This window comes from Herpailurus yagouaroundi, unplaced genomic scaffold (genome assembly GCF_014898765.1).
Source record: "Herpailurus yagouaroundi ecotype Mexico unplaced genomic scaffold, PumYag 28, whole genome shotgun sequence".
NCBI classification, from domain to species: domain Eukaryota; kingdom Metazoa; phylum Chordata; class Mammalia; order Carnivora; family Felidae; genus Herpailurus; species Herpailurus yagouaroundi.
The window spans coordinates 24,285,886-24,300,178 of NW_024412376.1; the positions used below are offsets into that span (position 1 = coordinate 24,285,886).

Here is a 14,293-nt window from a genome sequence, read left to right on the forward strand (position 1 = left end):
CCTGTATTAGTATTTATGAAGTAATTAATGAAAGAGATGACTTTAAAAATTTCTTCACTCTCAAAGGTCAAAGTCTATTAGGTAAATGTTTGCAAATTTAGAAACATTTGGGGTAACAGTTAGAAATATGCTATGTGGGGGCGCCTGGGTGGCGCAGTCGGTTAAGCGTCCGACTTCAGCCAGGTCACGATCTCGCGGTCCGGGAGTTCGAGCCCCGCGTCGGGCTCTGGGCTGATGGCTCGGAGCCTGGAGCCTGTTTCCGATTCTGTGTCTCCCTCTCTCTCTGCCCCTCCCCCGTTCATGCTCTGTCTCTCTCTGTCCCAAAAATAAAAATAAACGTTGAAAAAAAAAAAAAAAGAAATATGCTATGTGTTTTTCTTCTAAAGTTATTTTTCTATTTGATTTGAAAATTGAAAGAAATTGGACAAAAACTATAATGCACCGTCTTCCCACCTTAGCACAGACATTCTTGGTATTTTTATACAGCAACTTTCAGGTTTGTTCCCCTCCACATGCTTAGCTGTATGCATAGCGTCCAGATAGTTTGTACCTAGATTTCCATTAATGTTTTGTCACATACAACTTTATACACCACAGAATCTTTAAACCATCTCTACTGTGTGGAAAAGTCCACAAAGTGTATTTGATATAATTTATTTACCATTTTCTTCCTGTCACAAAATTAGGTTGTTTCTAATTTCTATCACTATCATAGTATACTGAAATCCTTCTTCCAGATTTTGAAATATCTCTTTATAAATATGTCTCAAGAATGAGATTTCTGAGACAACTAGAATAGTCGCTGTAAACGACTCTTGATCCCTATGCTAAATTTCTTTCTAAAGAGTTTGTTACAATAAATCCAGTAATACGCTTTATCAAATACCCCAAGAGTAAATTTTAACAAACAAACAAAAATCTTTCAATTTTGTTTGTGAAATATAATATCCCCATGGTTTACATGCCTACACTCTAATAAATATAATGAATTATTGAACTTTGAACACATAATTATATATTATTACATTTAAAGCATTATTAGATCTCTGAAATAACATTTTCAATGTGGATAGAGCATGTCTATTAAAATAGGTGATCTTCTGTAAATTATGACTTTGTAAGATGATCATGTTTAGGACATTAGGTAAACTACGAATGTGTTACCGTCTCTTGATAGTACCACAGCAGCTCTTTATTTTAATATAATGTTTTTACCTCCCCTTTCCCTGAGCAAACATCGTCCCCACCAACCTAAACTCCCAGGGAATTAAACGTAAAATAGATTTAATACTCATCTAGAACCACAGTATTTTAAATATGAATTTGGCAAACAGCTGATATTTTTCAATGCATCACAAAGAAACAATGGAAATGTATAGTTAATGATAATTACCTTGGAGTTACAAATTATTAATCTAATAAAGAAGTGAAAAGTATATCTGTTGTTTTTCAGGTCACAGATACGTTGAGTGTAACACATAACGAAGGCTACTTGCAAAGGGCATGATGCGCTCTTAGACAAACCAGGACATGCTGGGGTTTAAATGCTTGTGGCACTGGGACGCCTGGGTGGCTCAGTCGGTTGAGCGTCTGACTTCAGCCCGGGTCACGATCTCGCGGTCTGTGAGTTCGAGCCCCGCGTCAGGCTCTGGGCTGATGGCTCAGAGCCTGGAGCCTGTTTCCGATTCTGTGTCTCCCTCTCTCTCTGCCCCTCCCCCGTTCAAGCTCTGTCTCTCTCTGTCTCAAGAATAAATAAACGTTAAAAAAAAGAAAAATTAAAAAAAAAATGTTTAAATGCTTGTGGCACTGAGCCGTTTACTTAACTCCTCAGCTGTTTCTTCTGTCAGGTGACTATAATAGTGAGAATATTACATCCTTATTTTGATTATTAAAGAGGTGATGCATGCCTGCATAATAAATTCTCAAAATGGAAGCTATCCTATGAACACTCGGGGTTTAATTTCCCCCTTGAAATTCATTGTTCCATTTACTTCACTACCTACATTCCATCAAACAATCTAGACTAGACTCAATGTTACCTAGTTGATTTATGCTTTTTAAATATAGCACTGATAAATACCAAAAACAGACACAATTTCCTAAAATGATCTGCATCAGTGAACATGATTTACAGCAAATTAGTTGTTATGGGCTCAAGTACTCCCAAGGTACTCAGATAATTTTACAAAGCACAGCTACACAGACAGGAATAAAGACTATGGACTTGCATGTGCTGGAGAACATCATCTTCTTTATGTCCCCTTATATTTGTATCATAAGAATTAAAGTAGCATGCTGTATATTTCAACAGTATCGTTCTAAAGACACAAACAGGGGCGCCTGGGTGGCGCAGTCGGTTAAGCGGCCGACTTCAGCCAGGTCACGATCTCGCGGTCCGTGAGTTCGAGCCCCGCGTCGGGCTCTGGGCTGATGGCTCAGAGCCTGGAGCCTGTTTCTGATTCTGTGTCTCCCTCTCTCTCTGCCCCTCCCCCGTTCATGCTCTGTCTCTCTCTGTCCCAAAAATAAAATAAATAAACGTTGAAAAAAAAATTTAGAAAAAAAAATAAAGACACAAACAATCTGTCTTTACAATTTGAAAGATTTCCTGACCAATAATATCAGATAATGAGTTTTAAATATTCTGAGTAACTTTAAATTTAAGCATCCTTTGCCACCAGTATATGGAGAATGTATCTTTTAAAAAGGTAATTATTTAGTAAAATGTCGGACTATGATACAGTGAAAAGGATCCTGAATATTATTAATATTATGATAAAATGTATTCACTTTAAAACTTCCATTTTTAAAATAAATACTTTGGTGGTTCTAAAATAAGAACCCTTATCTCTAACCACTGAGTCACGTAAAATTTGTAAAACATGATATGCAGAAAATAGTGAAGTCTAAGAAAGCCTTGCTTTCATCAAATTAGGATATTAAAATGCTACTTTGAATAACACAAATCTTAAATGAATGCCTGAGATGAATTTTTAAAAGGCAATTAAATCTGGGGGAAGAAAGGCAAGGTGAATAAGACAGCCAAGATCCCTTGTATTTTGAATGTACTTCTGTGTATGACGTGGACCTCAATGGAGTTTGTGAACCATTAACTTCAATTACACTGAAAACCCCAAACAAACCCCGGGCACTGTAAATCTCATTAATTTTAAACACATGGGGACTGGAATAAATGGACTTTGAATTAACTCAATCCAAATTACCTAATATTAAAATATAATTGGAATTCAGTTGCTTTAAACTGCTTGCCAGTCTGAAAGGCAGAATAGATTGCTATACTAGGGTTTATTATAATTTTATCTACTTTTGAAGTTTCAGCATATTATCTTTACAAGTAAAGTATGATTCCAAAATTGGAAAAATAAAAGGAATTTTCACTGATATTTCCATATATTTCCTTAAAGTTGAGGGATGTTCTAACAAATACAAGCTCTAGAAGAGGGAAATTTTACTATGAGTTGGTTAAACTAAATATTAAATTCCAAACAGAAGGGTCAACTGTTAAATATACCTGATAATCTCTTATTTTTAGTAAAATTATAATGTCAATATTTGTAGGTTTCATACTATAATCTTTTCTATAGTGGTAAGGCAAAGTATGATTTTAATATCAATTTAGCAATAAGAATGAAAATATAATAAAAGGAATAAGAAAAAGGTTGTTAAATAATAAGACCAAAAAATGTGTTGGTAAAATGAGATCAGATATTCCAAAAACAAAGATAAACCATTTTGAAAAAGCCTGCCACTTTTTCAAAGTCTTGTATCATTATCCCCATCCGTTTATAAAGTCACCATATGAAAACACTGTAATAACTTTGTGTTATTTGTATTAGCCATCATAAAATTTGATTGTTAAGTGTTTAGGAGCTACATTTTATCAGGGCCCCAATTATTAACCTTCTATTTATAAGTAAAAAAAAAAAAATTGTTAAACCTACAATAAATGTTCGTGCATTCTATGTCCCTCCAAGTTACATTTACAGAAAACTATGAAGTATAGATAATAATTTAAGCCAATCCACCTTGAAAGTCCACCATCATGGAATATTGATACCTGAGAAGAAATGTGCTTTGAAGCCCTTCTTGGATACAGTGTTGTCAGATCTGAATTCAATTCTCATATTGTTGAACTGAGATGTGATCACTTCAGGCACTTCGGCACCACAAAATTTGCCATGCAATTTAGACTCCGAGGAAAGGCCACTCCAAATCTCCACATAATCATATTTGCAAACCTAGAAAAAACAAAATTATTATAGACACCAGATTTTAAGAGTCTCATGCTCTACTGACTGAGCTAGCCAGGCACTGTATAGTCACAGATTTTAAAGTGTCAGAGGATTGACATTCATTTTTGAAAAGTCTACTATTTCTTTCTCTCTTTAGTCCTCTGGTAGTCAAATTGGAATTAACAAGTAAACAAACAAACAAACAAACAAAATCAGAGAAAGAGTCCAAATATGAGGTGGATGGCATGAAAAATAGACTAGTGAATTTTGCTCTGAATACCTATTTGTATATACAAATGTGTGTTTGTTTATATGTATTTACAATATATTTTTTTCCCAAAGAATAGAATTTAGGAGAACTGAGATGAATATTTGTTGAGATAATGGTGCTGATGGTCACAAGAACATCCTTTGCGGCCTTAAAAAAAAAAAAAATAAATGTTTAGATATTTTCACTAGGAACTGTGAAAGAACTTGTCATGTGCTGTCTTAGTTAACGCTGACAACAATTACATCGAATTGCCATTTAGGGACACCTGGGTGGCTCAGTAGGTTAAACATCCAACTCTTGGTTTTGGCTCAGGTCATGATCTCACATTTTGTGAGTTCGAGCCCCACATCAGTCTGTGTGCTGTCAGTGCAGAGCCTGTTTGGGATTCCGTCTCCCTCTCTCTCTGCCCTTCACTTGTTTGCTCCCAACCTCTCTCTCAAAACAAATAAAGATAAACTTTAAAGAAGAAAAATTTTAAAAATCTAAAAAAATTGGTACATTTAAAGTCTATAAAACAACCATTAACAACAGAAACCTTCCTTTCTACCGTAAAGATAAGAAAACTGAGGTTCAGAAATTTTTAAATAAAATGTCCAAAATTATACTTATCATACATGGCAGTTCAGTGAAAACAGCACAGAGTTTGCCTTGGTCCAGTGCTGCCTCCCAGAAACACTGTGTCCTAATCAGAAGAGTACCCTTAGGAAATTTCAAAGAAGACACAGACACTGTGGTATACAAGAAAAAGGATACCTCGTCTTTCAAATTCATCAAACAAATTGATACTTCTTAACTTCTTTGAGTTGCTAGGCACTATAAAGTTACTCTGTAGCTATACCATAGAATTGCAAACAAATAAAAACTCTGTGGTGGAATGGAGAGGGGAATTTACACTAAAATAAAGTAGACTCATTCTGTTTTATATGTAATGCACTAACAACACCAAAGTGGAAGAAGCTACGTGAACGCCAGGCATTCTTAAGCAATTTTATGGCTACTCTAACAGATGTTTCCATAATACACTTCTCCAAAGTTCCAACAGAGCACATTCTAAAGAATATATCTTGCATGAATGACCTTATTACATAAATGTGTAATTAGCAAGGTTTAACAATGCATATGATTGAACCCTGGGGCATGATCTGTACTTTGCAATATGTCAACTCAAATTGAAGTTTCTTGTGATATTAATTAGGTGATAAATAAGCAAAAGGTTGTTAGGAAAAAATTAAAAGTTTGCAACTTCAGCCTCTGTTGAGAGAGGGCTCTGGCACAGACTAGGAGAATGTTACCAAGGTTAAAGTTGTTTGACATCATCTTTCCTTTGGATATCAATATAATGAATACAACAATGGACTTTCAACTTTGTCTGATATTCTATAAGTCAAGTTTTTGCTCATGTATTTAAGTAAGCAAGACACCAAACCACAAAAATACACAGAATTCTGTAACAGCCTTCCACATAGTAACATCATTATAAGTTTAAGAAACTTGGGATATCTTATCGAGTTTATAAAGGGTCCTTCCAGGAACAAAGAACACAGCACCCATGGGAAAAATGCTTTCAGAATACAGTGACCCATTTATTTAAAACCACGTATCCCCCCATCCTCTTGAATACAAACTTCTAGCCTTCCTAGTAACATCTATCAACTAATGAATCAAAAATGTTGTATTTGTCACAACTAATAGCTTCAGGAGAAACTGACAGAGTAGAAGTCATTCAACACTAAGTTCATACCACATCACAGAACTGGTAGGGAGATGATCATTTTCAAAAAGGGTCGCTCATATGAAACCTTTTTTAAAATTGCTATAAAAATCTGTTCTTCATTTCAATATTTCTCAAAATTTCAGGGAATTATTAAAGGAAAATGATATGTCATGTGGACAGAGTATGTTAGAAACATAAACAGTTTTTGCCATCATAAAATGTACACATGATGTAAGGAAGGTCTCAAAAGAGACCACCTGAGCTCTCATTTCTATAATTCTCTGAAATACATAAGTTCATCACCTTTCAGATTTTAATTTCCTTTAAGGAAACACAAAAGTCAGGAACTTCTTACCTCAAAACCATTAGTAAGACTAAAAAAATGCACACGAGTGCCTTGATGGACTACTACAGGCAGAATTAACAGAAAAAAAAATAAAAGGAATTAAGAAAAAATAAAGAAAAGCAGGAGGGGGGAAAAACAAAGATACACATACAAAGACAAAATAATGGTGTAAAAATCCCTAAATATTACCAACTTTTATTTCCCAGGAGAATAGATACATTATATTTCTGTTATCTCACTTCTTTATAAGTGTTCAACATATATATGCATGTATGCGTGTGTGTGTGTGTGTGTGTGTGTGTGTGTGTGTGTGTATGTCAGAGACAAAATAATTTTTGAGTTGATTTTATCATACTTAAAAGTTTTAAATCATGTTTGTTTTATTTTTAAAAAAAATTTTTTTCAACGTTTTTTTTTTATTTTTGGGACAGAGAGAGACAGAGCATGAACGGGGGAGGGGCAGAGAGAGAGGGAGACACAGAATCGGAAACAGGCTCCAGGCTCCGAGCCATCAGCCCAGAGCCTGACGCGGGGCTCGAACTCACGGACCGCGAGATCGTGACCTGGCTGAAGTCGGACGCTTAAACGACTGCGCCACCCAGGCGCCCCAAATCATGTTTGTTTTAAAACAATCACAGAAGTCATTGGAAGAAAGGATATGGAAGTTAGAAAATTAAAAAAAAAAAAAGAAAAGGAAGTGGGAAAACTCAACAAAACTGAAATTAAACCAATGTTGACCAATCATACAAAGGACACAGTCCTAAAAGTTCTCATTTCTAGACTTGACATTCCATTCGAATTTGGTGTGTGTGCACTAGCACCTAGGAATTCTCAAATAAATGATTTCGCTTGTTTGAATGTGGCCACCTGGCAGAAAATGGGTCCTTTATTACAATAAGCTATATTTTGTAAAGGAAAGATAGAGTCAACTAAATGCTTCTTTGATTGAGATTAAAAAATTAATCTTTATTTATAATCATGAACATGTTCATAATGAAAAACTACTTAATACTGAAAATATACTCATCGCCACAAGTAAAATATAGCAGGTTATTCTAAATGGCTTATTCACCCACTTTATTTATTTCAAAGAGTTGGGGGAGAGGGGCAAAGGGAAGGAGAGAGAGAATCTTAAGCCAGCTCTGTGCTCAGCATGGAGCTCGACATGGGTCTCAGTCGCACGACCCTGGGATCATGACTTGAGCAGAAACCAAGAATTGGATGCTCAACCAACCCAGGAGACCTTAAATAGCTATTTTTGTTTTGACTCAAGCAGTGGATATTAGTTGATTGATGTTTTTAGAAAAGTCTCTGTGACATGAAGCTGACCTTAATTTTTCCATATTTCTTGGATAAATGAAGCTGTATAATAATACACTAAGTAAAAACTCCCTCTAGGTAATTTTCAGTCTCCCAGAAACAGTCTAAAATATCATCCAATGTTGGGGTACCTGGGTGGCTCAGTCGGTTAACTGCCGTACATGGGCTCAGGTCATGATCTCGTGGTTCATGACTTTGAGCCCCACATTGGGACTCATTCTCCAGCTCAGAGCCTGGAGCCTGCTTTGGATTCTGTGTCTCTCTCTCTCTGCCCCTCCCCTGCTCACACTCTGTCTCTCTGTCCCTCAACATACATAAACATTAAAAATTTTTTTAAAAAAATTAAAAAAAATAAAAATAAAAATAAATATCATCCAATGCCAACAGAAATTACAAACAGTTGCAGAAATGAACAGTACAGCAAAGACTATAACATCTATATTACTGTACTTCTGTAACCCTTCCCTCCTCCCTCCCTTCCTTCCTTCCATTTACCAGGTTGTCTTCAGAGGTTCCCAAAACACAACAGAAAAAAAAATTGCATTTATTATTCACTTACTTCATTGCCTTCCAATTCAAAAAACTCAAACTTCATAGAAATTCTGTATTGGGTTGGTGCAACCACTTGCCACACACAGTTTTTATTAGGAGGGTACTCCTTGGGCCACCCTGGAGTGGTTATAGTGCCATTAAGTTTGGTAAGAAGTCCGCCACAAGCCGCTAGAAGGAAAGAAAAGGACAAAGTTTTCTCCTATAGAGTCATTCCCTTCTTAGCATCTTTCCATCGATAACCAAACATCTCAGCATTAAATTTCAACCATCTTCCAGATTTTTCAAAATCTAGAAAGCCTCAGTCTCGGCTCCTTAGTTTTTACCACAACTATTTTAATTATCTAATCCCATTTATAAGGCACTAACTTGTAGTTTTGGATCCAAACAAGCTACAACTGTGTAACAACATTTCAGATCACTTTAAAGTTAGGAAAACAACATAAAGAAAACTGGGTGTCAGTTCTCTTATCTTTTAAATGGGTAGTATAATACCTACACAGTATGGTTGTAAGCATCAACATAGGCTGATGCAGTGAGACCAAAATCAGTTGTTTATCTCTTCAAACTCATTTTGCCCAAGATGAGCAACTCTTGGGAGTTACTGAGCTAGCAAGCTGGATACACTAGAGTAAATAGATCATATTTGTTATTTGAAAACCTCAGTTAACGACTGTTTTTTCTTCCCCTTTTGGATGATCTATTTAAAAGAGGTACTATTTAATACCTTACCTCTCTTGCTTATTGTTAGTGAAATTAGCAAAATAAGGTATCCAAAAGTAAAAAGAACACATATTGTACAAGGTTTGTAACTAATTCCGAGGGAGTCAAGAGTTACCTAAAGTAAGTGCTCTCCTTATTTTAATTGCCTTTGTATATACATGTGTATGTATGCATATATGCATGTGTACATATGTATATTACTACATTTATTCATGTATTGTAAAAACTTCCTGTACTTTCACATCTACCACTTTTTGGTAAATTATTATAAAGTAAAATAATTATTCTTAGGCACCACACTGAACTAACAACCACATTGTCTGGTATACAATGTCCTCTGTTTTAAAGATACTGCATCGCCTACTGTGTCTATTTTATCTGAGTACAGAGAGCAGATCAGTAGTTTAATACACAGGATGGAGACTTTTGTCACAGAGAAAAGTTGAAACTTTTAAGAAGAAACAGAGAGACTGACTTTTTAAAGTAGGTCAGGAAGCAAAGACGTCCGCCATGTTTGCCACTGTTATGTCCTCTATTGCAGACACCAGAGAGAGCAAGGTGCTCATTTTTAGGGAACTTCCATTTGCATTTTGTGGGCACCACCAAAAGTAAACTTAATAAATACATCATGATAAGTAACGCTAAATTGCTACAAGCTTTATGAAGATGATTTGGGCAGACATGTTGAAAGAGGAATAAAGGAGGAAGTGACCATTGGCAGGAAGACCAGTGTGTTTATTTTGTAATCCAAGCATGGGGCCTGTAATAGGATGAAGCAGGGGAGATGGGAAAAAAAGACAAAGCTTTAAATTCTGAAGGAAGACATCACAGGACATGGCAACAAAACATTGTGCAAGAAATCTCCTCTTAGAATGTGTAGAGGAAATGGGGAAAACAGCAAGACCTCTTTGTTTATGAATCATTTATCGATAAAACACATTTAGCTCCAACTTTATATTTGTGCTAAATACTAACGATACAAAAAAAAAAAATTCAGATTCAGGATTCTGCACTTTAGTAAGGGAGATGTACCCATAAAATATGTTAAGAAAAGGTAAAAATAAATGCCAGACAGATGGATAAAAATCTAGGTTTCGATAGAGATAAAAGTAGAAATAGATGGATAGATAGATGGATGATATAGATAAATAGTGACAGCAAGAGAGAGAGAGGGAGAGAGAGAGAGAGAGAGAGAGAGAGAGAGAGAGAGAGAGAGAGAAATACACATATAAACAAGGTGGCCTGGTAACCAAAGGAGGAAATGACTGATTCTATAACAAGAACCCAGGCTAGGAGTCATGTTAGCTATGACAAAACACTGAGTCTTGGGACTCTTGAGGAAACCTCTTGAGGAAAGAGGTTTCTGTGGAGGAAAGGAAAGAGGGAAGCAGAGGGGAAGAAAATGACAGGATAGGAAAGAAAGAAGGAATGGAGCGGCGGTGGTGATTTGGAGGATTCAGGCAGGAAGCGCCACCTGCAAATGCAGCCCTACCTTCACAGCCCCTCTTGTCAGGTCCCAGCTCGTAGCCGGGCTCACACACACACTGGTAACTGCCCAGTGTGTTCAGGCATCGCTGTTCACAGCCCCCACGGTCAGGTTTGGCGCACTCGTCTTCCTCTGCAAAGATGGCGAGAGTTAGAGAACGAGATACGGTATTTGGTTTTACATAGTAAGGTGTAAAATTTTCTGAAGATGTGACACTTAATACCTGAATAAAACAGGGACAGTTGATTTCTTCAACAAAGGGGCAGGGGCAATTTGTAAGCCCTTGACAGCTGGTGTACCAGAATTCATGTCACTACAATCTAATTAGTGTATAAGGACCAAGGGAGGGACTGGAACCTTCTATCAGTGCCAACTGAAGATCACCTTATCTCAGACAAGTATGTGGGTTTTTTTCTGATTTTTAAGGGCTAAAAGAATTCTTACAATGTATAAAATTTCCAGAATAAAATAGAAAGGCTTACTGAAAAAATATAGCTTCACCTGTTGATTTCATAGTATAGTTTGCTAGATATCCTAAGAAATGCTTTTAAAGAAATGCCATTAACTGCAAAAATGTAGTGCGCAAAAAAAGTTACAATACAGTCTTAGATTTAAAAAAAAAAAATGCCATGAAGAAACAGCTTATGGTAAATGTAAATTAAAAAGAAAGAAAATTCAGAAACCTACTGGACCTCTTTAGGGGCACCTGGGTGGCTCAGTTGGTTAAGCATCCGACTTTGGCTTAGGTCATGATCTTACGGTTTGTGAGTTCAAGCCCCACGTTGGGCTCTGTGCTAACAGCCTGGAGCCTGCTTCAGATTCTGTGTCTCTGTTTCTCTTTCTTTGCCCTTCCCCAGCTCATGCTACGTATCTCTCTCTCTCTCTATCTCTCTCTCTCTCAAAAATAAATAAACATTAAAAAAAATTAAAGAAACTACTGGACCTCATTAAATGTAAAGCTTTCAGCATTTTCTATATAGACATACTGATCCAGGAAATATTAAAATTCCGTATTTTGTAAATACATATGCTATTTTAATTATACATGGAAATATAAATATATATATATATATGAAATAAATACATATAAAAATATACACTATTTAAAACAGCATAGATGATAAGATATTCCATAATCTCAACCTTCAGAAATAACCTAGTGTGAGTTAAGAAAATAGCAAACAGTATTCTCAGCAGAAACTCTGTGTTGGCCAAAGTCCAAGCATTTTTGGTAACCAAATATATAAACATCACAGGAGAGAATCTTGATAGAATTTTTCTTCTACTGTAAAATCCTACATATAGAGAAGAACTAAAGCATGTGAACGTACATTTTAATAACCACTTTTAATACATCTAGTGAAAGCGCCAAGGTTTTCTGCCTTTCAAATCATATGGTGAATATCGAAGTAATGTTCAGGGAAAATCCATTATAATGTTCTTTAAAAAATCAAATGTTAAAATGTTTGGTTATTAATCACACTAAATTTTGACATACACAACTAAATCCATCATTTATTATATAAAAATCAGTGTAGAGAAAGTTTTGTTTCTCTCCCCATAAAAGAGTTTTTACAATGACACACTTAACGTTAAGTGCCTATGAATTTTCCAAATGCAAATTTGACACTATGTGCACTAAAATGACTTTCTTTTTACCTAAGTAATACACCCCAAATATGAGACATGAAAATACACTAAAATTTGGTTATGTGAGTAAATATTAAAGCTGATCAATAATAATTCTTTGTCAAAAAGGCATTTTCGGTATCAGAATATCCTACGAAGAAGGCCATACATTATTTTCAACGTGGTGGAATGCTATTATCTATAGGATGGTTTAGAAATGCTGTCACTTGGAAATCAATTGATGAATGATGTATCAGTAAACTTTCTTCTGATTATGAATCCCATGTTTATTATATTGCAAATGTTTTCTCCCTGTCTGAATTCCCTTTCTGGATTTTGCCATCTTGACTGTTTCATAAAAAGCAGATGACAGAATATCCTAATGAGGCTCCCAGCCTGTTCTAGAAAGTTCCTAATTCCAGTATTATACCGGTAACCTTCTACGATCAAAAGTCATCCAAATATCTTTCCCAACAGTGCATTCAGTATAACTTTCCTCTCTTAACTCGAAGTTAAAGATCACATTTATTCCTCACAAAGGAAATACCACACTTTAAATCACTTCGAATTACCTTTAAAAAAATTGGCAGCAAACCCAGCCTTGTTCACAGTTCCGTCAGAAACGAATTTCATCCACAAGGTGTTGGAGGTAGATCTGATATCTTCAGGTTTATCATAACCACAGAAACGCCCTATCAAAGGGCTATTTTCACTGTTTCCATCTCGAACTTCTAGGTAGTCATAGGCACAGTTGTCATGTCTTTCAATCTGCAATAACAAAAATATGCGAAGATATACATATTTTGAACTTTTTAAATGTTTATTTATCTTGAGAGAGAGAGAGAGAGAGAGAGAGAGAGAGTGTGTGTGTGTGTGTGTGTGTGTGTGTGTGCATGAGTGGGGAAAGGGGCAGAGAGAGGGAGAAACAGAATCCCAAGCAGGCTCCTTGCTGTCAGCAAGAGCTGGAAGCAAGAGCCAGATGCTTAACTGACTGAGCCACCTGGGCGACCCTGTGAAGATATATCTAATTAGCAGATAAAATAATTTCTATACAAAGACTATTATATATGCTCAGTGCCACAGTGCTGACATAGTCACATAACAAATTACTTACAGAGCTTTTCTTGTGAGTGTGCATGACAATATCACAACAACAACACCCATGAATAAAGGGCATAGTTTTCTGGTACACAGGAAGAGGTAAAAAAAAAATCTATGGAAGAGTGCATCAGAATCAACAAATGCTAACTGCTTCATAAAAGAAAATAAAAATACAAGTAGTACAAAGCAAAAGAAAATACAGACGGTTATTAAAAATCTGGGCCAAATATGGTATAAGCAATGTATAATTTGTGCTGAAACATAAAATCGCTGGTAGTTTATCAACAAAACTGTTATTTTATTCACAGAGAAGCTTGATTCAAATTCTGTTGATCAATATTGCACTGTTTAAGTTCATAAATCTCTTTTTAAAGAAAAATCTGATAATATAAAATTACATTCTTTCTTGTCCATGAAATTCTTACCCATAATTAGCACAGCTATAGAAAGACTGCTATATAGTTGAACGATACACTAGTATATTACTAGTGTATGTAGAATCAGCACTGGCTAGCCCTTTTTCAAGGTAACATGGCTGTTCGGGTGAGCCTTTTTACCCTTACACACTCCTCTTAACCCCTATAATCTACAGGAACTCAATCTCTTTCTTCAAACAACTAAATGCAAATAAAAGCTCAGACCTTTGGCCTATAAAGCTTTATGAAGAATTGCATGTTCATGGACCTATGTTTTGGCCCCCAAACTTCTAAAAACAACAAACCAAAATTTACAAATTGGCTTTCAAATTATAAGCCAATTTCTAAATAAAATCCTTATTCTTTTCATAGAAAATGGGTGTTAGCCCTAAAGTCTTAGTAAGTCAACTACTGATTAGATATTTAAAGCTAGAAAGCACAGACGTCCATAATTAATAAACCATGCAAAGTATCACATCTTGTCAACT

General features: G+C 35.7%; 1 protein-coding gene across 4 annotated transcripts in view; it reads right to left on the reverse strand.

The window, feature by feature from the left end:
- TLL1 (tolloid like 1) overlaps positions 1 to 14,293 on the reverse strand; it is a 216,892-nt gene that overhangs the window by 33,814 nt on the left and 168,785 nt on the right. For all 4 annotated transcript variants that reach the window (XM_040471047.1, XM_040471053.1, XM_040471056.1 and 1 more), the window contains 4 exons: positions 12,861 to 13,056; positions 10,666 to 10,791; positions 8,461 to 8,621; positions 4,076 to 4,256 (listed from right to left, as the gene is read on the reverse strand). In XM_040471047.1, coding sequence (XP_040326981.1) covers positions 4,076 to 4,256; positions 8,461 to 8,621; positions 10,666 to 10,791; positions 12,861 to 13,056 — 664 coding nt within the window. The remainder of the gene's footprint in view (positions 1 to 4,075; positions 4,257 to 8,460; positions 8,622 to 10,665; positions 10,792 to 12,860; positions 13,057 to 14,293) is intronic.